The sequence below is a fragment of the Ovis aries genome, chromosome 2 (genome assembly GCF_016772045.2).
Source record: "Ovis aries strain OAR_USU_Benz2616 breed Rambouillet chromosome 2, ARS-UI_Ramb_v3.0, whole genome shotgun sequence".
Classification (NCBI taxonomy): domain Eukaryota; kingdom Metazoa; phylum Chordata; class Mammalia; order Artiodactyla; family Bovidae; genus Ovis; species Ovis aries.
The window spans coordinates 134013709-134038729 of NC_056055.1; the positions used below are offsets into that span (position 1 = coordinate 134013709).

Genomic DNA, 25021 nt, shown 5'->3' on the forward strand with positions numbered 1-25021 from the left:
GTGATCATATTTACCAATACCAGGAGTAAATCAGTCCGCTAAACTGGGGGCTGCTGTGATTTAAAAAAAAAAATCATCATCAACATAAGAGCAGCAATTAGAGCCCACGGGTCCCGGCCCGTGAGCCGAGCTCGGCCCGGCCTGACTCGGCCAACCCGGTGGCGACTGGGACCACGCGCCCCGACCGCGGCCGCAGGCGGCGCTGGGGACTATTTGTTCGCCTCTTCTTGCCGCCCTCGGTCTTGCAGTCCGGACTGGGGCTGCCTCCTCAAGCGTCTGGGCTCCGAGCTCCCGGCCGCGAGTTCTGGGCGCACCGAGCACTTGGCAGAGCCCAGAGCGGCCGGGGGCGGGGAGCGCGAGCCTGCGCGGCCGGAGGCAGGCCGGCCTTCCGAGGCGGCCCCCTGGCGCCCGAGGGGAGTTCTCCCGGTGCTTCTCTCCCGGCCCCAGCCCACCCCTGCCTACGCACACCCACACCCACACACGCTCTCTCACAGCTTGTCGTGTTGTTTAAAACAGGTGGAAGACCTCTGTAATGATATTATGCCTTTCAATAAAAATTTTATGAGGTGTATTTGATTATAGATTAATGTGTCCCTAATAAAACGGACGGATGGAGCAGCTCGAAAGGCCCCCCTCCCCCTACCACACTCACACACGCCCGCGCTGACACACACCCCCGACGTGAGGCTGAGCACACGCTGAGGCCGGAGGGTTGAGCTGGGGCGGCCTGGCCCCCGGGCTGGGCGCGGCCGGCGGCCACCGCCCGGGCTCTGTCTGCCTTCGGAAGTGTCCGCAAGCTGGCAGTCAGCACTGCGCGGACCTTGGCGGCCAGGGTGCCTTGTCTTCTCCGGGACTTCTGGAAAGGTCCTGGAAGAGAACATGCCATAGGGCAGAACCCAAATGGCAGCGCAGGCCCGCACCCCGCTGCCGCCCCGACCCTGCCTCAAGAATGGCCATCGGAACAGCATTTCCCTGGGCCAGGCCGCTCCCCTTGGTTCTCACTTGGATGCCTCCAAGTGAATTCCAGAAATCTCTAAAAAATGCCCTGGTCCCTGGGCTACTCTTACGAATTCTTTTCTTTCTTTCTCTCTCTCCTCCCCACTTTTTTCCCCCCAGTCTCCAAAGGTAAGGCTAGGCAGCCTTGAATCTGAGGGAAATGCTCATTGTCACTCCCAAATCCATGGTACAAAGCCTCGGAAGCCCGGCTGGGAGCCGAGACAAAAAGCAGTCGGGCGTCGGCGACTGGAGGATATATTCCTCGCCCTACAAGTTGCCCAGAACACCCTTGCGGGGCTCCCAGCCCACCTTGAGCCCCTGAAAGGAAGGGGGGAAATGGCTACTTATGGTCTGATTGATTGCCTTTGCCAAAGGCTTTCTGATTTTATTCCAGAGGAGCTGCCTCTGCCTGTAGCCCAGACTTTCCTCTGAGACATGACCCCTTGTCAACAACGAATGGTGCTCCCCACATCGCTGGAGGTAAACTGAGAAGCTAAAATTGCCTTCCTTCTCCTGCCCAACCAGTGGAGGTCTGGGCAGATCTATTCCAGTGTTCCCAACCTGGCACTGATGCCATCCATCTTCCACCCTAGGAAATGGCTCCCCTAAAGCTTTCTCTCTTGGACCTGGAAAATAATCTGTTTTCGGCAGGAAGTTCAAAACTCTGAATAATTACTGAGTCTCCCAAGGACTCTTGGTAGAGGGTTTTAAGGCTGAGACCTCCTTAAAGAGATTGTTTTTAGAGGAAAAGTGGGGAGGGGGGGCACAAAAAGGATTTGTCATTTTCATTTGTCCTTTGACAAATCCAATCCGAGGATTTGTCAAGGAAGCTGCTTGAGTCTACTGGAGACCTTTTGAAACCACAGTATAACCTGGGGTAACGAATTCTCTGTCAGCTCATCCCCTCAAGGCCTCTCCTCTTCTCCCTGGCAGGACTAGAAAAGGATGGACTCTCGTGGGCTGAGGATCCTGCAACCCATTAGTCAATCTATCTATCTATCCGTCTATCTATATGCACACTCATACACCGAGAAAAGACAGCTGGAGTTTTCTGTGCCATGGTAACAACTGGAACATTGGACTTCATGGGAAGTCATGTTCATCTGCAAATTCTTTGGGTCACCTTTCGTACATTTTCTTGCCTCCCAGATACAATGGCTCCAACCAGCAGTTTGTAATTAAATGGAGGGAGAATTAACTGGTGAAAACCTTTCCTTCCTTTAATTTTTTTTTTCATGTAGGCCACCAAAAGGTAATGACTGAACATAAAATCCTTCCACAAGGAAACCAGGGCAAAGTGGGATGAGAAAACTCACTCATCCTTGGCTTCACTGTGGCCTGGCTATCTTGTGCTTGGGATAGGGGTAGGGATAAGAACAGGGGAGCAAAAATGGATCCGATGCATGCTAAGCTGCTGCTTGTCTTTGCTCCTGTAATGCAGGCCCCTCGGCTTCCAGGTGGGGCAAGACTGATTTCGACCTAGTCCCTGACGATGGTACACCAGCTAGAAATCACCAAGACTCCACTGAAAGCATTAAAAATAACACAACCGAAACGAAAGAAAGGAAGACACACAAGTGGGGAGCTGCGAGGAAAATGCTGTTTGGGCACAGGTTTACTTACCAGGCTCAGGCTACAGGAAAGTTCACATCCACTGACAAATCAATTATGTTACTATCATGAGGGGAGGGGAAGACAGGACCCTCCTTCTTCCCAACTAGGAAAACAGCAGGCACAGCCTGGATTATCACTCCCCCACCACTGCCAAATTTCGGCACCAAAGGCCCCCTTCAGCTTTTCTCTCCCATATTCCTCCCCCTACTCTCTACCAGCCCCGAAACTGCCCCAAACAAGCAGTTTAACAGGAAGATGATCTCTCCAAAGTCTTTCATCTCCATCACAACATATTTCCATTTCAGAAAGCAGAGGGAGTGCACTCGTTTCCAGAGTTTATTGCATTATACATGCGACCAGAACATGCACAGAAAGGACAGGTTGCTGTTGTACTTCTACCAAACCACAGATGCACCACAAGGGAAAGGCTACAAGGCAAAGTCAGTCAATATTCCATCTCACCAAGGACAACTGCTAAACTCATTTGCAAAAAGATACATTGTAATGTGCTTTTTTAGTCCCCCTCCCCCCAAAGCTTGTGGGTTTTAATCTTTTTAAATATATATGTAATTTAAGTACTTTTAAGTACTGGATGTATTCAAAACGCCATGAGCTCATGGACTAACCACACACACAGACCTTTTGTGTTAGGAAAAACATGAAAACGTCACATTGCTGGATGGACGAGTGGATTGATGGATGCTCTACAGTTCCAATAAGTTAAGAGCCAAATGAAAATGCGCAGTAATAGTTACCCTGCATTACGATGAAAAAAAAAATAATAAATTACACGTGCTAGTTTTTTTTTAATATATATATATATATACTCATAGGGATTACAGATCACTTGCAGCACGAACAGAATGACCCCAAAGTCACATTCTAGCAGGAAAAAAAAAATTCAAAAAACAAAGAGCATTGAAGGTTTTGTTTCCGCCTTCCCAGTCCTCCAGCACTCGGCCCTGGAACTCGGCGCCCGTCTCCGATCCTAGCCTCTGACAGGCCTCGGACCTAAGAGAAGGTGAGGTTGGCGGTCAGTTCTCGGATCCGGTTCTCTCGGCTCATCTTCTTGAGTTTCATTCGGCGGTTTTGAAACCAAATCTTGACCTGCCTGTCGGTGAGGTTAACGCTCTTACTGATCTCTAGGCGGCGCTCGCGGGTGAGGTACATATTGAACAAGAACTCTTTTTCTAATTCCAGCGTTTGGTGCTTAGTGTAAGGGCACCTCTTCTTTCTGCCACTCTTTGCAGTGAGCCAATTGCTGGTTGGAGTATCAGACTTGATTTCCTCTAACAAAATTAAAGGGAGAAGAAGAAAAAAAATCAAGAATTTTTTTTTTTCTCTCAATCTGTTCAAATTTACCCTTGGCCATGACCCCGCTGGCAGCCAGGCCGCTTTGGGAAATGCTTGCATTAAACATTACTCACATGAGGCGGGCCCTGAAAGATATTTGTAAATGATGCCAGGTTAGTTAAAGTACCCAAAATGACACAGATGGGTGGGTATTCTTGCTGTCTGTGTCAGCGTTCTCTCTCTCTACTTTCTGACCTGCACAAAATATTAGTACAATAGTAAACTTTCAGGATCTCACCAGCAACGTTCTAAATGATCATCTCACAACAGGGCTCGAGTGGAAGAAGCAAACCACAGTCTGACAAGCCGACGAATCCCACTGCTGCCTCAGATCCCCAAACCTGCCACTTCCTCCCCACTTCTCCCAGGCAGGCGGCGAGCCCCACAGCCAGGCTTAGAGATACCAATTCTCTTTCAAAAGACACCAGAGGAACCGAGTACACCTTCTCCGCCCTGCCTGGGCATCGTTTTATGCCCCAGAACTTCCTGAATTCTTGTGCTTTCTTGTTCCCACACAAAAGCATTCTCCCAGAAATGAGAAATGTAGCTCCTTGCTGTGGCCCAACTCTGAGCACTAGGGCAGAGGATCAGGGGCAGAAAAGCCAGAGCCCCTGGCTCTCTGCCCTATCCAGCCCTAAGGCTGGCCCTGCCGGGTGGGCCATGCACATTCCATTCTCCCTCCCTTCTGCCTTTGCCCCCTTTGCAAAAGGACTGCAAAGCTTTCGGCACTTTCCCCAGACAAAGCCAAGGTTACCTATCCCCGCAGAGGCAGGGAGCCCTGTTCTCCGGCCCAAGCACCAACTGGTCCAGCCATCTCATTCCCCTTGCTGTCCCCAAGCTCGCAGGATGCGGGGTGCATACACTTGAACACGAACACGGTACCTTGGACCACCTTAAAATCATCATTGAGTGAAAGGCATGGCTGGGACTGCAAATCTGAGCGGGAGAAAGGAGGTTCTGGGCCGCGTTTACCAGCGGCAGGTCTCATTTGCGCTCTTTTGTTGCATTTCAGGTCTAGCTCAGGAAAAATAAACCCGGCAAGCCTTTCCTCTGCCCGGGCGCCATCAGCTTGGGGCCAGGACTAGCCAGGAGGGTCAGGGCAGCGCGGTAGAAGAGGAAACCATCTCGGGATTAAGATTGCCCCTCTAAAAGACGGGAGGAGAGGCACCTGCCAGTCGGGGCCCCAGGCTGCCGGTTCGGCACTGGGGACCCGGGTATTCCCTCTCTCTGCCGGTTCCGGGGCTGCGCGCCCCGCTGGGGTGACAACTCTGCTCATACCGACCTTTGCTTTCCTTCTCCTGTACTTCGGGACTGGACACGGAGACCTCTGCCAGGCAGCTCCTCTCTTCCGGAAGGCCGCCCTTGGCTTCAGGGCTCTCCACCTGGGAGACTTTGGTGGGCTCCTGGCCACTCGCTGGCTCGTTCATCTTCTTTTCCATCTGCAGCTGGGCGGCCGAGAGCTGCGGCTTGGCCGCGCCGCGAGGGTTGAGCTGGAGCATGACTGTGGAGCTGCCTTCGGGGCTGTTATTGTACTCTTGGGTTTTCCCGGTGGCGTAGGTCTGACTCAGTCTAAAATATCCAGGGACAGGAACCTCGGGGTTCTCAACGGGACAGGACTCAGGGACCAGCCTCTGGTACGAAGGGACCTCAGCAGAAATGAGTTTGTTGCGCTTATCAGAATACATGCAGCAATTGGATTCTTCCTTAATGTTGGTGGTGAAGGAGCAAGTGGGGACTTGCTGTGTAACAGGTTGCTCTATTCGACAAGATCTGTTCGGGTCTGTCCAACTGTCTACTTGAGGTATATAAGGATGCACATTCATACCCATATTTTGGTGGTTCACTTCTCTTTTGGCCAGAGACGGGAGCAGTCCACAGGTTTGCATTCCATAGGTCCCCATGTCTGCGCTAGGTGGTGGCATGTACATGCTGGCGCTGCTCGAATAAAAACTGTCACTCCTGCAGGCACTGATCAAGGAATCTACTAAAAAAGTATTAGCAGCAGGAGAGCTGTTGGGAAAGGACATTTTGGGGAGGAATTTGAAGAAGAGAGATTGTGTCCTTTGTAGGCTGACATCTCTAGGAAAACATTCCCCGTGTAATTGTGGATGCCTCTGCCGACCACATGACAACCAAGCCAATGAGATTTGAAAATGGCCTTGAGCCGCAGCCTCCTCGCAGGTCACGTGCTCCAGAGCCCGGCCAGCCGGCCGCGTAAGCGCGGACAACAGCGACATCTACTACGCGCCCGCGATAGTGCGCGCTGAAGACAACCGGCGCAGCGCTCTCCGCCGCCCGCCGGGCTCCCGGGGCTCGCTCTGCCCGCCCGCCCCACTCGCGTCCCCCACTCCAGCCTCTGGGCCCGCGGGCGGAAGGAAAGGCTCGGCCCGAGGGGTCTCCGGGAGGACACACGCGGGGAGGGACGCCCGGGCGCCGTGGCGCCAGCACACAGAAGCATTCCCCGCACACACCCAGGCAGAAGGCGCCCGAGAGGGCCGGGGCCAGGGCGGTGGGTGGGGGCCCAGCCTGGTTCATTTTGTCCCGGACAGCCTGGGAAGGTGAGTTGGACTCCCCAGACTCTGAGACATCCCACCCCAGGAGTCCACAGGAAAGAGCTCTGGCGCCTTAGACGCGTCAAGATATCCTGGGGAGTGGAGTCGAGAAGGGCCGCGAGGGCCGAGAGGCCACGCAGCTGACCGGCCCCGCGGAGCCCCGAGGACCGGCCCGGCCCCGGCACTGTCCTCTGCCTCGGCCCGCCAGCCCGCCCCAGCTCCCGGCGCCTCTGCGCCCCGGTGGGCTACTCGAGCCTTCGGCTCTTCAGGGAACCACACCCCGACCTCTGCGGGCCGGGCCGCTGGGAGCTTTCAGCCTGGAGACAGTCCCTCGCCAGCAGCGCGGCATCCGCGAAAGCGTCCCCCTATCCCCGGTTCTCAGCGGAAGAACTAAACCAACTAAACCGAGGTTTCCCTCCCCACACGCCCTGAAAATAGAGGGCAAAGAGGAAGGAAGGAAGAAGAGAGAAAAGAATGTTTTCTAGGAAGGGGAAACTCTCACCCTCTGACTCCAGAAGTTTTAGAAAACTGACTGGGCCAAGCAGGAGAGAGTGATGCAAAGGTGTCATATGGTTCTTCTGCAAAGAAAAATGTTTTCCTTTTATGGATTTTGTAAAAGCATTGGTTTTTGACAAGTGCAAGGTACAAAAGGTTGTGGAATTTATTAATACATATTAAGAAGAATCAGGGCGATCAATAAAATTCTCATCTACATTCTTGGGCTACTTGGTAATTTTCTTGCTTCTGAAGGTTTTTAAAGAGTTATACCCGCTGTTGCCACACACGGGAAGATATTTTATTAACAAATCAATCGAGACTTTGTAAAGGATAAGATTAATAGTTAAGATTTAGCATAATGGCGTTCGCTTTATGAATTATTGAAAATTATACTATTGATTTTTCCCCCTCGCTACTAACCAAGAAGGTCAATTTTTGTTTTAACACAAATTGTCAAATATTAAAAGCCATACTTTTGTCAGAAGTTGAGTTTTACAGTTTGGGGCAATTCCTAAAATTATTTGAGAAGGTTCTGTTTGGATAAGGGAAGGGAGGGAAAAAAGGAGGTGATAGAACCTTAGTCTTCTGTTTCCTTTGGTGAGGGAAAGTTCTATAAAAAGGATTTGGTCTGGGGTTGTGGTCGACCTCATTAAAAGAACAACCACCATCACCACCATGGAAACTCAAGAGTTTTATGAGAAACTTCTTCAACAACTTCCTCCCTCGTTCTCTGTTGCAGGCGGTGAGCAGTCCTTCGGAAGCCGCGGCCTCGGGGCAGCAGCAGGGAGCTTTAAACTTGATTTCCAAAGGTTTGCCTTGGGTGAGGGGCCCGGCCAGGGCACTGGAGCCGTTCTCAGGCTTCCTGGATCCCCTTTCCTGCATCCGAGAGAGGAGAAGGGCCCCGGAAACTCTGATCGTAAACCAGTTCTCTGTCTGGGGAGGTGTCCGTGTTTTCTTCTCCCCACACTCCTGTCACGGGGGCGGGCCTTGGATTTCAGGCCCAGAGACTGAACTTGTGGGCAAACTGGGTTTCTGCCTTGCCTTTTGTTTTTTGGGGGAGCCCGATGCTCAGCCTGCTGGAGCCCGCTCGCTCCTTCACAAAAACCTTTTCCAGCAAACCCTTTGTCCACCCCTCCCTAAAAGGAATCTCCCCTGGCCTGGTGGAAAAAGTCGATGGACATTATTTTCGGCCTTGGGACCGCTTCGGCTGTCCCCTCACAGTGCCCTCGCCCAAACAATAACCCCTTTTAAAAAAACTCCTCAGTGGCAATGAGACAGACCTTTTAAACCTTTACGCAGCTGTTCAAATACAACATCATTGTCAGGTTAAAAGCCTGGCGCCTCTAACTGCTCCGGCTGCGGGATGCCGGCTAAGGAAGCGGAGGTTTAAACATTACCTTCGGTAGGGGTGGCTGTTTTTAGACTTGGGGGTGGGGAAGTGAGGAAGGCAGGGGAAAAAACCCAACTTTTGACTCAAGTCTGCTAAGGTCCTATTCAAAGCTAACAGCCACGGACTAGCACCCCGAAAATTGCCTTCTCTCAAGGCGGAGATCATGATCTCAGCCACAGCTAAGCGTGCCCAGGGCTGGACAAAGTGCCCGCTGCACACGCTCTCGGCAGGCGCCCTGACGCCAGCCTGGCGCTCCACCACTGTCCTCCCTTTGCATGTCGGCCAAGGGAGCTGCCCGGAACTCCGCTGTCCAGGTCTCCCTATCCCACAAGAGAGGCAAGAGTGTTCAATCTAATCGCAAATTTTATGCCCATCAAATGTCCTTTCATAATCTTTATTTATACATGAAGAAAACATCCAAGCTAAAAACCAGCAATTCCTCACCGAAGGGGTATATCTGCCGTTAACCAGGACCTCTGCCTCCTGAATTTGGGGAGCCTTTCTGTTTCAGCTCCCTGTGCCTTCAGGCTCAGTCACTCCCACACTGGATTTGGTTTTAAATAGGTCATCGTCACTCACTGGAGGGGTGTATCAGAGACACATTTTGAATCTATTATCACAAAATTCTATTTATTCTTTTTCAAATTTTTATCTTCAGACCAGCTCTTTGAGGCCAGAAACTGCCAATATTTTGGAGGGATTTTATTATAAAAATCAAGCAAAATAGAAACAATACAAGGAAGAGAATGATCTGAACCTGGGAGGATGGAAACTTTGCTTAAGACCCTAAGGCTAAGATAAAGCAAATGGAATGAAAAGGCTGGGTTTTCAAGGCCAGGCTTTATTTTGCTTACAAGTATTTAATGTAGCTACATAGCTGCTGTTTTCGATCATCTTTAGATCAGTTGGAGCAGTTACCATTAATAATAAATCAATATTGTACCATAAAGGAGATGAATATCCAGTTGTATCAAGACATCTTTCTCCCTGGCACAGTTCTTTCCAGAGAAAAATTAAAAGGGTCGCTTCAGCAAGAAATTAGCATTTGTAATCAAGAAGTGACTTGCATCTGCTCTTCCTGTCACCGGGAAGAAGGGCAGCGGCCCTGGGCCTGGGTGGACCTGGGGATCCACTGATTTTAGGCCCTGAGTGACCTCTCAGAGATGTGCCACTTTTGGGGGGCAGAGTGGATGGGCACAAATTTTAAAAGCTGCTTCCTCCAAGAACTCTTCTGGGTTGCACCGTGCACCTCCCAGCCAATGTGTAAAGAACTCAAAAGGGCAACCGGGGTGGCCAGGGAAGCCGCCACCAATGCAAAGACGGGTCTAGGGAGACACTGCAAAAGGACCAGCAGCCTAGGAGCCTCCTCCCTTTGCAGACACAAAAGACTCCTACTTCTCCCAATCTCCCTTCCCTTCAAGCTCTGAGACTTCAGTGACTCAAGATGTTGGGGCCATGCTCCATGAGCCCCACATGCCCTGAATGGTCCCAGAAAGGTCAGGTCTGCAGCCTGGGGAAGTCCTGGTTCAATTCACCAATCCCCCGGTCTTTTTTAGACTCAACTTGGGCGCTGCCGAGAGGAAAGGGACTACAGATTGCGGAGCACTCGTGGTCTAGGAGAGGCTGCCAGCCAAGGCCAAGGGGCCCTCCAAGACCACAAGCGCCCCCGCTGGAGCTGGCTAAAGAGGGACACAACGACATTTGGGGAGGAGGACTCTCACCCCACTTGGACTGAGGCCCAGGTTAGGCCCCGGGAAATGTCGATTCACAATAGCTAAGCTGGACCCACAGTCAGACAGGCAGGAGCCAGGGTGCCCGCGGGGAACATCAATGCCTCTGGCTGGCGCCTCCCATGGGGTGGAGAGACTCATGGCCCCCAGCCTCCACTGAAGCCAGATGCCAGCTTCCAGGGGTGGACCCAGAATCTTTAGTCCGGGGCCTGGAGGGAGGGGGCAAAGACAGCGAAGTTAAGGAGGTCCTCACTAATTCCGGGGTTGCGTGTGCTTTACAATGAACTTCAGGAAAGAAGGGACCGCCACCCTTCATTTTGGAACTTCTCTTTCAGTCCTTGGATGGTGGCACAGGCCCTCCGCAATGTCAGGGGCTTTCGGGGTGGGAATGGGGTTGAGGAGAGCATACGGAAAGAAAACTGCTTTCAGGAGCTTATGCCAAAATCAAACTCCACGCTCAAGGCCAGCAGACAGCTGGGAAGGGTGGCCAGGGTTCTGTCAAAAGCAAAGCCCCGTTTGCTTCAAATGCATACACCATTCTACGACACCTTGAAGTACAAACGTTCCCCGGGACTGTCTACTGCTCCCCGCCGCCACACTAGCTCAGTATGGCCGGGAGCCCTAACTCAGTTCTGCCTGCGCCTCCCGGTCACTACCGGTCACTACCGGTAGCCCCGACCGCCAGGCACTACCGGGGGTGGGGGTGGGGGTCCCTGGCGCAGAACGACCCGCTAGGTCTCGACGCGTCTCATTTTTCTGAGACCACACTCAGCTAAGTTGCCGGCGCCCTTATCTGTCTTAAACAAAAGCCTTTTAATCACCCCAGGCGGTCGGAGAGCGTGCAAGGCGGACACGGTTTTAGGCAGGGGTGGTCCTACCTTCCTATCGCTCGCAAACCAAGAAAATTGATTTCCATAATTTAACTTGCAGTGGCATGGCTTATTTTTTTGAAATGCACACATTTGTCTTTTAAAAACCTCTCTTCGACACCACCAGGTTATACCGAAGTATTCTTTACAACAGCTTTATCTATAAGAAGACAACGATTAGGTGATCTCTTATTTCAGGAATCTGCTCGCGTTCCTCTGTCTTTATACAACTTCCCAACCTCGTGGCTGCTGAGAACAAACAATCAGCAAGCAAACACCTTAGCGGTTTCTAGCCGGTTAAGATTGCATATTAGAATCCAGTATCCGAAAGATACGGTACCGCGGCCTCTCCGACAAATGAGGCTTCTGGAACGTGAGCACGCCCCCGTGTGGCTCTCCAAGGCCATGCAAACGCGAAATGGTATCTCTAGGTTCGGCTTGACTAAGGTGGTGCACATACAAGCTGCTACATTTAGACACAGCATTTAAAAAAGAACAAGCCAGCGAGCAAGAGAGAGAGATGGAGAGAGAAGAAAATAAACCAGTTTTAGCCTCCTGGAATGATCACATTACTAGGGCACTGACATTGTAACGGATGCCTAGGATTCCAAACAAAGGAGTCCCCTTCTGAACGAAATTGTTCAATTGTAGGCTTTGTTTCTATCGCATCCTTAACCAAACGTTGAGGGACGCTTTTGGAAACAATATAAATATATTTTATCTTGTTCCATATCATAGAAAGTATAGTAACTTATTTGACAGGGTGACTTCTTTTTTTTTTTCCCAAATATAACGAAGTAAGTCTGTAATAGAACTTTCTTTTTCAAATGCCTACTTTCAAAATCGCGTTTCTTCATTAGAGCTAATGGACTGTTATCTATGACTCCCCCCGGCCCCAGCAAAAAAAAAAAAAAAAAACAACCAGCACTTCCTAGCTGTAGTAAAAGCATGCTGGTAGACATTTTAATATAACCAGTATTTTTAAAAGAAGTCAATTGGTACTGAATTACACAAATGTTTGAAGGGAAATTAAGGTTATTGATCCTGAAATTAGGAATTTGCTTAGATTTATGGGGAGCCCTCGATATGATTCTGTGTGGTCATAAATGTGTGTGGGGCTCTGGATGTGTGTGAGCATGTGTGTGTGAGAGTGGGTGGTAGTTGAATATCACAGAAGAACCTTAAGGCGCCTAATTATTCAGAAAGGTTAAAGGTGATGACCTTGACATTTTGGAAGTTCAAAGGCATACACTTATGCACTTATGTTTTTCCTTCCTTCCAAAAGCTTTGATAATTAAAAAAAATTCTGCATTTGGAAATGCATGCCTCCTTGGAAGATGCATGGGGTGCTGTATAGCTCATGGATTTATTTTTTGACTTTGGACTTATGAGAGGTTAAGAGTCATAAGATTCACTTTACTCTTTTCAGAGAAAGAGAAGCTTTTCTCACTCTTCCAGTTTATGGCACATGGCGGAAATCTCTTTTGGGCCCACCAGAAGGTGTATAATATAACCCAATTAAGCTGTTTAGAACTTTGGCTTTTATGGTGTTGTCTAGACAGTTCAAGGTTTTGTAAACAGCCTGGCCTGGCCCTGCAACATAAAGTGCGATGCAGCCTCCACCACATTCTTTAACTTGAATCGGTATTTGCTGTGAGAAGTGGTCTGCAGTCCTGGGCCCTATTTCCAAGGCGGGGCAGTGAGGGAGACCTTCTCTGCTCCAGGTCCCTGTGACACCAGCAAGGACCCAGGCCCTCTCCACCCCTGATACCATCCCTTTAGAAAATTAGTTTTGTTTCAATGAAAGGTTCTAGTTTTTATTTCTTCTTTTAAGGGACCCTGACTCCTTGACATCTTATTAAGAGTGAATTTGGATCTCCTACCCAGTTTTTTTTTTTTTTTTTTTAAGGAATTCCAAGTTTACTACCCTGGGTGTAGGATAGGGTGAGGTGGGCAAGGAGACTTGTTTCTTAGGTCCTGCTGTCCCAGCCTCATTGCCTGGATAAGGCAGCACCAGCATGGCTGGGTCACATCTTCAATTCAGAAAGTCATCCCTAAAGTGATTTTTAATGCCAGTGTAGCTTAGAAGGGATAGGAGAGAACAAGTCTTATCTTATCGGGATTATAAAGCTTTTCACTTGATTTTCAGTTGCTTGGGGGAGAAGGTTCTGGCCACAAAAATATCCTAATCAGGCACTAAACTTCTTCAAAGAGGAAAATTCATACAGTGTATTGAAGCTATAACCTTCATTTTACTAGAAACCATTTATTCACACAAAAGACAGTGACTCATGCCTTGATACGATAGACCAAAGGTACATTTCCCAGAGTTTAAATAATCTGCATTCACCAAGGGGAAAAGATGCAGTCCCTTAAACTCAGAACAAAAACAAGTGCCTTCCAGCCCCTCGGCCTAACTCTCTACAGATCCCACAGCGTCCCCACGGGAGCTCAGAGAGAGGGAAGAACAACAGCACATTGGCGGTAAAATTGTAAAGGGACGTTTGCATTTACCATTTTCCCCTTATTAGGATCCGTTCGGCCAAGTCCCCGACCTCGTCCGCAGGCTGCAGTGGTCGCTGGGAGGTCCCGAGTTGACCGTGGGAAGGAATCGTGGAGTTCCACAGAGAAGAGGCGTCATTAAACCCAAGGACATTGGGCCTGCTCAGGGCAGGCTGGTGGGGAGGAGAGTGGGCGCGTGGGGTTCAGGGGAGAGGGGTGATCCTGGAGCTCTCAAAATAAGGGGTTTCCAGTGAAATACTGCAGACGGTCTCTGTTCAGTTTCTTTTCTTTCATCCTGCGATTCTGGAACCAGATTTTGACTTGCCGGTCAGTAAGGTTGAGCATCCGAGAGAGTTGGAGTCTTTTCTCTTTGTTTATGTACACGTTAAAGAAAAACTCGCGTTCCAGTTCGCGGATCTGGTACTTGGTGTAGGGACAGCGCTTTTTCCGAGACCGCTGGGGGGCCACTGCAAGTTAAAGAGACCAAGGGGTAAGAGAGGCCACTGCCTGCCCACCCCTGGCTACCCGCTCGGGCCGCGCAAGGGCCAGGCCTCGGCCGGTTGGGGACGTCCCTGCTGCGGCTGAAAGGCCCTGCCTGCGTCGTGGGGGATGATATATGGGCGGGCACAGGAGAGTGCGGGCGTGGACCTGTGTTCACGCCCCGACACACACACACACACACACATACACACACACACACACACAGCCTGGCATCGAGGTGGGAAGCAGAGAGCGAGAGCGAGGCAGGCTCTGAGCTGGACTCAGAAGGGAGAGAAACACGAGCGTGCCGGGCATCTACTCGACTCCAGCCAGCAGCGTGCGTCAGGCAGAGGCTTGGATAAAGTCCAGTTTAAGGATCAAACTCTCCCCAACACCCCACTCCTTTAAAAGCAGGAGGCTCGAGTGTCCACACTCACAAATTGGCTTGAAATCTCCCCTCCCTTTCTACCTCCCTCCACGGTCTCTAGGACCACCCCCCCACGCACAAAACTGGGGGAAAGCTCTCTGCAGCGATTAATGTCGTCCTCGAAGTCTACCTTAAGCCCACCTAAATTGGTTTCCTATCGTAAACACGCTTTACAACGGCCAGGGAAATCTTATAGGATGTATAAACCCCTTCGAACGCTTATAAAGTAGCACATAAAACGGCGCAAGCAGAGGGAGGCCCCCTCCGCCCCCCCGCGCCCACGGCCCCAAGCCCAGCCGCCCACCCCGCGTCCGGTGCCTACCTGTGCCTCCGCTCTTCTCAGCCCCCGCCTCCCCCGGGGGCACCTCGCCGTCGCCGCCTTCCGCCGCCCCCTTGGGCTCCGAGCCTGGGGTCGTCTTGGCACAGGGACTTCCCCCGCCGCCACTGGCCGCCGTCTTGGGGTCGCTCTTGTCGGCGGCGCCCTCGGGCTGCGGCGGCGCGGGCGGCGGAGGGGGCTGCGGCCCGGCGAACGGGGGCCCGGGCGCAGCCTCGTAGAACTGGTCGAAGCCCTGAGGCAGGATGCCGTTGCGGCCCACGGCGCTGTAGAAGTTGGAGGCGGCGCCCGCCGGGCCGTGCGGCGGCCCGGGCGCGGCGCACACCGGCTCGGGCGCCTTGAAGAGCACGTCCGGCCGGCGGCCCGCGGGCGGGAGCAGCTCGCGCTGCATGGCCGCCTCCTCGGCCGCCGCCGCCGCCGCCGCCGCCGCCGCAGCAGCCGCGTAGTAGGGAGCGTAGCCCCCGGCGCCGCCACTGCCGCCCCCGCCGGGGCCGCCCCCGCCGCCGCCTCCCCCTGCGCCGCCGCTGCCGCCGCCGCCGCGGTATGGCCACTTGGCGCGCTCCAGGCCGTAGTCGCGGAAGGCCACTTCGCGCACGGGTTGGACGTGCGGCGCCAGGTTGGAAGAGTAGGGGAAAGTCATCTGGCAGGACGACGGTTGCGACAGGAACGACGGCTTGCTGGCGAAGTCCGACGGGGCCACATAGTAGGCGCAGCCGGGCAGGTACATGCTGGCTGCGCTCGGGCCGCACTCGTCAAAGTCGTTCATGGCTCCGCGGCGTGCGCGCCGGCGAGCCCTGGGCCGCTCCCCGCGCCGCCAACCTGAGCCATCGATTGCACAAGAGGCTTGGGCCAGGATCAACTAAGCAAAAATCCCCACCGGGCGCTGACGTGCAATTCATCTTGATTGATTCTGGTGGTAATTATGTCACGTGACGCCATGGAGAGAAATGTCCTTATATCTATATCAGTGCTCGCCAACACGCCCCGGGACGGCTCCTGGCGCCGAGACGCGCGCGCGCTGGGGGCAGATCGGCCTCCCTCTCCAGCCAGCTCTCCCTGGGAGCCCCCTGACCAGGCTGTGCAGCAGGCCGGTCACCTGTGCGCCGCCGGCGGCTGCCACTGCTGGGTGCATCTGCCACCGCCCGGCTGGGCCGCCCGCCCGCGCCTGCCCGCGCCGCTTTAAGTACGCGGACTGAGGCCGGCAAGGAGGAGGAGGAGGGAGGGGGAGGAAGGGGGAGGAAGGGGGAAGGGAAAGAAGCGGAGCGCGGAGGGGGAGCCCCGGCTCCAGGCACAGGGGACTAGGTGTGAGGGTGTGAGGGTCCCACCCCCTACACCCCTTCCTGCAGCCGCTCCCTCCCCCGTGACGCCGCCACCCTCTTCAGTTTGCCCGTCAGGAGCTTGTTGCTTCTAGTTCAAGGCGCGTAATTGCGCCGCTCTCGGGGAGCCAGGAGCCCTGATTTACATATTTCTCTGCCCGGCGCTCACGCCGAGCAGTAACTTGGCTCTCTCTACTGCCGACCCGGAGCGCGAAGGCCAGCCTCAAAATACTCACGCCAAAAGCCTACCAGGAGCTCACCCGGCTCAGGGTCTCGGTGCCCACTCGGCCCTGTCGCCTTCTCTTCTCTTCCTCCTTCCTTGTCCCCCTTCAGTCTTCTCACTTGCCTGTCTCTCCGGTCCTCTCTGCTCTCACTTCTCCGTCTCCTTTTTTCTTCTTCCTTCCTGTTACTTCCCTCCTAGCCGCTGGCTCACTCGGTCCCCTGACCCTCTCTCCTCCTTTGCCCCAGCTATGTGTCCCCGCCTCAATCTCTCTCCCTGTCGCCTCTCCGCCTTTTCTCTTGCAGTGCTAAAGCAAGGAGGGAGTTCAGCCAGTGGAGATACCCCGTGGCCCTCCAGAACCTTGGGGGTCTGCTGAACAAAAGGATCTGGAGTCCTACTCTCAGGGTGCCTGGCTTCCCGCTTTTCCGCAATCAAGCAAGCAGAGACAAACCGCCGGTGCCTCCGCCCGTCTCACCCTCTGCCTTCTGGCCTGGATAAGACCAACCAGCCTCACATCCAGCTCCTTCCCTGTGTCGGAGCCCCGCCAAGGCCTACGCATCCGTGCCGCGCCTTCCCTGGGCTTCTGCAGCACCCTAGGGCCCCTGTGGGCTCCCTGGAGGTCCGTTGGCTCTGGGGGTGAGGGGCGGGCTCTCAGCCGCTCTTGCCTCCTGGTTTAAGCCCGTCTTCTCCACTCGACCCTGAGGGCCCCCCATCCACTCTCCCCAAGGCCTCACTCTCCTCGGCGGCGGCTGCGTCCCTCTTTTCTAGCCCGGGGTGTGGGGGGGTAGGGTGGGTCCAGGCGAGGCCTGGGCTCAGCCTCAGGAAAGCCAGCGTTTTCCAAAGGTGAAACCAGTCTCTTAGAAAAAAGCTCCCAAAATCCGAATCCCGGAACTGAGGGCAAGAGGTTGCCTCTCGCTCCCCAGGATTCCTCTGCCAGGCAATCAATCCCAGCATTTGTCCCAGGCCTCAGCCCTGCGCCCGAGACAGACAGTGCAGGTTGTGAGGCTGGTTCCCTCCCTGGCCCCAGTCGCCGCAGTGCCCGTGCCGTGAGCTCTGCCCACCATGCCGACTGACAGAGAAAAGGCGGGTGATCAGAGCGCATATCTATTTTTCTGACCAATGTTGCCCCCTTCCTCTTTTATCTCCTCCCTCCCATTCTCCCTCCCACTTTCTCTCCTCCGCCCCCTCCCACCTCAGCTTCCTTCCGAACACTGCGCAAACAGGTCGGTGGGGCTGGAGAGCAAGAAACCCCCCATCCAAGAACTGCCCATCCTTGCATACACCCTGCACACACCTGGCACCCTCGCCCAGATTCCAGCTCGCCCCCTTCTCCTCAGCCTAGACCGCTGGCACACTTGTCTGCCTCCCCATCTCCATCTCTTGCCCAAACCTCTCCCTTTCGGGCTCGGAGTTGACGCCCCAGGATCTCTCTCCTAAAATGGCTCCCCGGACACTGCACATTAGCCCCGCGGCCGCTCAAGACCCAGGGCAGGGGCCGCGGGGTGCCCCCCGGCTGGCTCTTTATGTGTCTGCAAGTGCGCAAGATTCTGGCACCTTCTCTCTGCACGGGTGGGGCGCAAGCAGCCCGCTGCCCCCAAAGTGGAGCCTGCTGACCGTTAAAGAGGGAAATGGGGGAGGACGAACCATTCAAGTTCAACGACATGGCGACGGCGCTCGGGCTGGAGGCGCGCTTTGGCGGGGGAGGGTGCGCCATCTGCAGCGGCTCATGGGTGCACAGGGAAGGGGGCGGCCGGCCCTTCTCTGCGCATTAGCGCGGACCCCCACCCCCCACAACCAAGCCAAGGCGTTCGTTCTTGGCCCAGCCCGCTTCGCCCTTTGGCCCCAGCTTTCTCCTCCATCCTCACCCTGAAACCCAAGGAAAACCGCAGCTCCCGACCCGCGCGTCCGGCTCGAGAACCTACCGTGAAGATCCAGGGGCTGTGGCCTCGTCTTTGCCTGCGCGGCCCCACGAAGCGCAGGGAGTGCACCGGCCCCTGTCTTCGCAGTCCGCAGCTCCACGAGTGGTAGCTTTCCGCGCAGCGCCCGGACGCGATGCGGTAATTTTGAGCCACCCAAGATAAGACACTAACTTGACCTTAACTTTGTCAGGGCGCCCCTGGTATCTGGAGAACGTGAACAGACACTGTCTGGCAGCTCTCGTAAAAACTGACTGGGGAAGAGATTCTGAGTCATTTCATTTATTGCCACTACAGTTCTGCAAGAAAGCTTTTCCTCCCTGCCAAACTTTAATTATTTATGCCCTTTTAGGAAACGAAAGAAGAGGAGAAACGCAGGGGAACACCCAGAGCCTGTCCCTTCCCTGAAAAGTCTTCGGAATGGGCTCCCTAAGTCAAGTGACCGAAGAACAAAAATGTGGGGAGATTACCTTTGTCCAAGGACGGTCGGACAGCCGCTGTGCCCCCCGCCCCCACTAAGTGGGGGGTGGGTGCAGCTGGAAGAGGCGGGGTGAAGGGGCACACCCTCCCCCCACCCCCACAGACATGAATATTTACAACGGTTCTGGGTTTCTCCTCCACGCGCCCGCCTCCCGGAAGCCTCCCCAGCCCGCCTCCCTTGGGGAGAGCCCCCAGGCCTTAAAAGCGTCTCTTGGCCGGCCCTCTGAGCTCTCAGCCGGTTGAATGCCAGACCAAGCCGTTTTTCCTTGTTTAAAAACCTTTTCTTTGGTCAAGAGGCCGCCTAGACTGCAGCATTTCTGAGGACGCATTTGTCTTTGTGCGAGGGAATGTTAAACACTCAGATTTCAGCATTTTGCTGGGGTATTTTTTTCAGATTTCATCGTGCTTCCAAATCCCTGCTGGGACTTTGGTTAGGAGGGGAGAAAGGACACCATCGCCTTTTATATTCATGTGGATCAGCAAAAGAGATGGATTTGAAAAACACTACTGAAGCTCCAGTCAACAGACAAAATTTTACACTTAGAATAATTTCAATCTGTTTGGGGAGTGGTCTTCACGAATATCTCCTTCCACCCTACATCCAGGCTAAAGCGAAAGAACACAATGATATAATGCCGTATATTGCAGAGAAAATGGTCTCCCTGTGTGGCCATAGGGCCTTGGTCTAAGTCTGGTTCCCTGGCCCTTTACCCAGCCGGCCATACCTGAGGTCCGAGTATGGCCTCTGCCTTTGTTTGGTTATTTTGAAGGGGGCAAACCTTACCGGACTCAGAGAGACTCAGTTCTGATACCATTGCTTCCCTGAGTCCTATCAGCATTTCTAAATAATAGGGCCTGCCTCAGCAGCTTCTTGCTTCATTTTTTCTTTTTTTAAAACGAGCTGTTTAAAATATATTTCATCAGATTTGCTTCAGAGAAGGGGAGTTGGAACCATTGAATGCTCAAAATTAGAGACTTAATGTTTTTCTAATTCTTCCACTTGCTAAAAGCTAGTAATTCTCTAGTTTACATCTCTGAGCTAGCAGGGAGCTGGGGTCTGCAAGAGCTCAGAATACTGAGCAGGCCCCAGGTTTCCTGGCCTGGTTTAGAGGCTCTGAAGACCTAGAGGGTGCTGGGTCCACATTTCCCAAGGGAGGCTGCTGGGCTCCTGGACCAGTATGGAGGATTTCCACAGGACATAAGGCTAGTCACAAGAAGCCTGACTGGAAAAACATTGGCAGGGAGAGACGTTTTTTGTTGAAGTCCAAGGAACCTCCTATCTTGGCAGCCCCCTGATAACAGAAAGCTTCAAAGTTTGAGAATTTAGGCAAAATGCAGAAGTCCCGGCTAGCAACAAGCCGAGGGTTCTCTTAGTGTGTGGGACACGCTGAAAGCTGCTCATGGTTCCCCTACCTTAGTATTTTATATATTTTGTTCATAGGCTTTATACACCATTTCCTGACTGACTTGGAAGCCATTTTCTCATTTAATGAACAGTCAAGTCGACACCCATAGTGAAACAGCAACCGGGAAAGAAAAACGAATTTGGTGACCTGAAAACCACTAGAAGAGAATCTGAAACATTTTGAAAAACCGACATCAGTCCCGTGACAGCTTGCCTGGGACTTGGATATTTATTTCCACTGAAAACATTTCTGTATGTCTGATACATACAAGCTATTGTTTTTGACAAAATAAACAAAACACATACAAAAATTATTAGATAGCAGAGAAAATGGAATTCATCTAAACATCAACTGAGGTCAGTTGGGCTGAGGCTCAGAGTGCCCCATGAGGTGTCCATTCCAGATCTTGTACTGAAGATTCTTGGTCTTGCACTGAGAATAAACATCATCGTACTTTGAGAAAAAATTTTCAACTCTTTGGCTGTCGTGCATCTCACTAGAAGAGAGGGAGCTATTTCTCTGAAGGAGGTGGAGAAGGGGCAGAGACGATAGAAGGAGCTTGGGGGGCCCTTAGGGTCACTGAAATCAAGGTAGGACACCCCAACACATCCAGGACATCTCTACCTGGCATTCAGCAACCCCAGCCTCCACCGAGCAAGCCTGACAGGGCCCATAATCTCTCAGGCTCTGCTGGAGCAGGTCAGACGCGGCTTCAGAAAGAGCACAGCAATGGGGCCCCTGATGAAGCTGGTGGGCAGTGAAGAGGATGAGGAGAGGGAACTTCTGCTTCTCTCTGCTTGGCTGAGAGAAGAGATGGGGCTGAGGATCTGAAGGGCCTCCTTTCTAACCCTCCTGATTTCTGGTTGGTGGGAGAGAGTTAACCTCTCCCTGCAGTGATTCATTACCATAATTCAAGAAAGAAAGACAGACCAGTGGACACCTTTTCCCACCTCTCCAGAAAAGCCTTATGGACAGGCAGAATGTAGGACCCCCCACCTCTTTCCTGGCTCACTCCCACCTCCCCCTGGATGTTTCCCCTCCTCCTGGTGCAACTCAGCCTCAAAGCCAACTAGGAGCTTGCCTCACCAGAGTTCAGCTCTGGGGGTCCAGTTACAAAGTGGAGGGCTCTGGCATAGGTATGTGTGAGGACGTGGGAGAAATGGGGATTTTACCAGTCCGACTGGAGATTGCCGTTTGCTGTGGAGCCCCAGCCTCCCTCATCCCATCCATGGGAAGGAAGTGCCCAATCCATTCAGCCCAGCTGGAGGGCCAGCCCTGCCTGGATTCCGAGGTGTCTCTGGAGTTTGTCTGGCCACCACGCCCCCTTACTCCTTTTTCCTTCTGAAGGTCTAAGGCGGCCACTGTCCTCCCAAGGGAGAACGGTGCCCTTTCCTTCCTCCAGAGTCAAGATCCTGGCTTTGCCACAAGGAGTTTGGCTGCAAAGAGACAGAATTGTGCTGTCAGCCCTTTCTACTCTGCCGGGAAGGTCTTCCTAAGTTCGGTTTCACTCTGAGCCCTAGTTAGGTGCCTGCTGGATGCAGAAAGGGCTGGGGAGGAGGGCATAGGAAGACGAATCAGGTGGAAGCAGAAATGCTAGTACAAGGGTGCAAAGTGAGTCCAGGGGATACACCCCAGCTAAGAGTTAGGACAGGTGACCCTAGACGTCCACGCCGGAAACCTCAAGGCCGAGGCTGTCACTTCTGCACGTTTCTCTGAGAAAGGGGGAAAGCAGGGACGCTTAACTGGCCAGGTTTCCAAACAAATCTCCTGCAGGCTTCTGGGGCTGCTGTCTGAGAGGGAGGGTACCTGGAACCAGTGGAGAAGGAGCAGAAGAAAAAGCCCCATCCCCTGTCTTCCTTCACGGGCAGGCCTTGAAAAAAAGGCAGGCCCAGCTCCGCCGGGGACACACCCGGGGCTAGTACAATGCCAGCGCCTGCTCTCGCAGCACCACGCGCTTCTTCTTCATACGCCGGTTCTGGAACCAAATTTTGACTTGCTGGTCGCTGAGGTTTAGCCTGTTGGACAATTCCTTGCGCTTCTGCCGGTTGATGAATTCGTTGAGAAGGAATTCGTTCTCCAATTCCGCAATCTGCTGCTTTGTGTAGGGTTTCCGCTTCTTTCGGGCCCTCCCCGGGGCCGCCCCCCACGGCAGGCCTGCAACACAGCCCCAACCCAAGTCAGCCCAGCCCGCTCCCAGTTGCCTGCCCGCCCCTGGCGGCTTCCCTCCCTCTACACACTCTTCCCAGCACCCCACCTCCCACCCCGGCCCCGGGAGCTTTGCTTGGGGAGCCTGGCCACCCTTTACCGTCGGGCAGCGAAGGTCGCAGGCAGGAGGCGACGCCGGCCTGCATTGTCATGTTCAAGTTGAGCGGGCCTTTGGCGTCGTCCTTGAAGCCGGCGGAGCAGGGTGTCCCCTCGAGCAGGGTTGAAGAGCCTGGCGCGACGCGGCCCGTACCCGTGTAGTCGTATTTGGCCGCTTTGAGAGCAGCGGTCGCAGGGGCCAGACTAGACTCCGGGATGAAGGGCGGCCGCGCACGGCCACGCTCCTCCGGCCCCGCGGCCGCATCGGGAGTATAAAACTTGGCCTGTTCTTCGGATCCGTCTTTGGCGCCCAGGGGCTGCAGGCCGAGAGGCCCAGAGCCAGCCAGGTAGGGCTGGGGAAAGCTGCCGAAGGCGGTGGCACCAGCAGGCTGCGCTGGGGCGCAGGAGGCGGGCGTGGTGGCCCAGGGCAGCGCGCTGCGTGGGTACGAGATAGGGGGAAGCGCGGCCAACTGGCCGCCATTCGGTCGCAGGTTGGAGAAGTAGAAGGAGTCGGGCGACTGCAGATTCAGAAGCGAGCCCACATAGCCCGCTCTGTAGAGACTGCGCTCACACATCTCCAACAAAGGGCTTGAGCTGCGCTCGCAGCAGTATTTAGTTACAACCGGGAATAAGAGGGACAGGCTCAGACGATTGGACGAAACTTCGCCTGCAGGTTCTTCAAAGCCGGTCATTTCAGCACCGCCTACATCCCCCGACCCGTTTCCCCCCCCCCCCCCCCGCCCCCATTCAGGGTATTAAGATAACACCCGCAATATTCGATGGCGAAGGACGAGGTTGCCAGGCCGAGCCAAGTCATACTGAACGAAGATGGAAGCCTCTTCGAGTTTTCTGGACGATTTCAGGAGCTGGGGGGCATTGGGCATCGGGTACCTCTGCCTTAATGTCCCTTGGGACTCTTCTTGGTCTTGACTGGCTTTGCACTCCCGTTTTCTGCTGGCTACTTGGGTCAGGCTTGCTTCTACCAGCTTTCACTTGCAGCTGAGGCCTTTTCCAGTAGGGTGCACTTCCTGGCTTGTCCAGAGAGCCCTTGCTCTGGTAAGGTCATCCTCGGTCCGTAGGCCTTAGCAAAGCTAGTCCTACCCCGTCCCTCCCCACCTCATCCCTCTGGACTGGACTGTGCACAGGTGACCTGGCAGTGAAAACCCAGGGCTGCCTGAGCCCCACGTCCCAGGCTGCAGGCACAGTTTGCTGATAGAAGAGAAACGCATCACAAATCCTGCCCAAGTCTGGCGCCCAGGAAGGCGGCTTCACATCACTCCTGGTGTGCTTCACCACTGCCCAGCCTTCTGCTCCTAGTACAGTCAGCATCCAGGTCCGTGGAGAGTGCTGGCCTGAGGACCCGGGCTGCTTGATTGGACAATCGTTGCCAAAGGCTACATTCTTTTAATAGCCAGCAGTTCACCTTGGCGATTACACCCAGCAAACCAGAGTTCCAAGGTGTTCATTCATTCCGTGGCGTGCAGTAGAGCGAGCTGCCCTGACCTGGTGTTGAAGAACAGAAGACCAGAGCCACCGACCGGGAACAGCGGGGCACACCGAGGCACACCGAGGCCGCGGACTAACTGCGTTCCTCTGCTCCGCGCCTCCAGGGGCGCGCGGGCCGCTGGCGGGTTCGGCGGTCTGGCGAACAGGGAGGCGGGCGGCAGCGCTCCCTTGCTGGGAGCAATGAGGCAGCCCCCAGCCGCAGTTCCTCCAGTCCAGTGTGGCCAGAGGGCTCAGGATCCTCCTTTCTTGCCTCCGGTCCCAAGACCCCCAGCGACCTGCCTCCGCCCCAGCCTGCAGCCCGCCTCGCGGTCCCCGAGCCAAGCTGGAATTGGTTAGACCGCCAGCTCCGGCACGGAGACCACACAGGCGCCGCCGGAGGGCAAGGCTGACCACCGCGCTGCGACTTTATTGTGTGAGTTATGGCGACCAATTGGGCGGCTCTGGGGAACGCAATCGGCCTCTTCCCCTCGCTCTGGGGCGGGGGTAGGGGGTGGGGGTGGGGGGGTGGCAAGTTTGGGCTCCTCAGGGCTCCGTCAGAGTTTCCTTAGGAGCTCAGAAACAGAGACATATTCCATTCCCTTGTCCTTTCGTGGGGGGTTTAGGCACGCGCTGCAACCTCAGTTCCTGGGGACTTAGGAAGCCTAGGCTCTCAGGGAAACTCGCCCTGTTTTCGAGGAGCTACAACCTCCCTAAGTCTGAAAGTTCCAGTTCCAAGGGGGTGCTTGCAGTCTTTTGTCTTCCTATCTCAGTACCATTTCCAGGTCCAGGGGTGTCTACCTCGGACTTTTAGGCGGATGCTTGCTGCGGTTTGCCCAACGGGACTAGAGGTATAAAGGAATCAAGGGAGAAATAGGAAAGACGAACAACTAGACTCTTCTTTCTCCTTGGCTCAGATGATGCCCAGCTGCCCCATCTCGTCTCCTGGGCTTATGATTTCCTAGGTCCAGCAGACACAGTTTTATGTTAGAGCTGGCAGGCTGGAGACAGGGAGGGAGGGAGGGAAGGAGGGCGGCGAAGTGGGAGGGTGCCAGAGGCTTGGCTGGTGAACTGCAGAATGGGAAAGGAGGATATATGGTCTCGGAGTTACACGGCGAGCTCTGCCAATGCCGCCTACTGCCCAGGAGATGGCGA

General features: G+C 54.1%; 3 protein-coding genes across 5 annotated transcripts; all 3 read right to left on the minus strand.

The window, feature by feature from the left end:
- Window positions 1–691: 691 nt before the first annotated feature.
- Window positions 692–17038, minus strand: HOXD11 (homeobox D11). Of its 3 annotated transcripts, none has more exons than XR_003588196.3 (3): window positions 14734–17038; window positions 13517–13971; window positions 692–867 (listed from the first exon to the last, which is right to left on the minus strand). XR_003588196.3 is itself a non-coding variant. In XM_027964820.3 (2 exons), the coding sequence occupies exons 1-2, from the start codon at window positions 15509–15511 to the stop codon at window positions 13736–13738; spliced, it is 1014 nt and encodes a 337-aa protein (XP_027820621.1). In that variant the 5' UTR covers window positions 15512–17038; the 3' UTR covers window positions 7155–13735. The 3 variants fall into 3 exon arrangements, 1 of the variants encoding a protein (XP_027820621.1); XR_009599591.1 differs by lacking the exon at window positions 692–867 and adding an exon at window positions 3787–3899; XM_027964820.3 differs by lacking the exon at window positions 692–867 and having other exon boundaries at window positions 7155–13971.
- HOXD10 (homeobox D10) lies at window positions 2933–6044 on the minus strand. The gene is made up of 2 exons (XM_004004565.5): window positions 5246–6044; window positions 2933–3899 (listed from the first exon to the last, which is right to left on the minus strand). The coding sequence occupies exons 1-2, from the start codon at window positions 5988–5990 to the stop codon at window positions 3622–3624; spliced, it is 1023 nt and encodes a 340-aa protein (XP_004004614.4). The 5' UTR covers window positions 5991–6044; the 3' UTR covers window positions 2933–3621.
- A 3222-nt stretch (window positions 17039–20260) lies between the features above and the next one.
- Window positions 20261–23092, minus strand: HOXD12 (homeobox D12). The gene is made up of 2 exons (XM_027963956.2): window positions 22389–23092; window positions 20261–22237 (listed from the first exon to the last, which is right to left on the minus strand). Exons 1-2 carry the CDS (start codon window positions 23074–23076, stop codon window positions 21999–22001), a joined length of 927 nt encoding a protein of 308 aa, XP_027819757.2. The 5' UTR covers window positions 23077–23092; the 3' UTR covers window positions 20261–21998.
- Between the last annotated feature and the right edge of the window lie 1929 nt (window positions 23093–25021).

Bases quoted from the DNA above. Each gene is read 5' to 3' on its own strand.
- HOXD10 (XM_004004565.5), bottom strand. From the start codon at position 5,990: ATGTCCTTTCCCAACAGCTCTCCTGCTGCTAATACTTTTTTAGTAGAT. The intron at 3,900-5,245 runs GTCGGTATGAGC...TAATTTTGTTAG, and splicing joins ACAGGAGAAGGAAAGCAAAG to AGGAAATCAAGTCTGATACT.
- HOXD12 (XM_027963956.2), bottom strand. From the start codon at position 23,076: ATGACCGGCTTTGAAGAACCTGCAGGCGAAGTTTCGTCCAATCGTCTG. The intron at 22,238-22,388 runs GTAAAGGGTGGC...GCTGTGTTGCAG, and splicing joins GCGACCTTCGCTGCCCGACG to GCCTGCCGTGGGGGGCGGCC.
- HOXD11 (XM_027964820.3), bottom strand. From the start codon at position 15,511: ATGAACGACTTTGACGAGTGCGGCCCGAGCGCAGCCAGCATGTACCTG. The intron at 13,972-14,733 runs GTAGGCACCGGA...TTTAACTTGCAG, and splicing joins TGAGAAGAGCGGAGGCACAG to TGGCCCCCCAGCGGTCTCGG.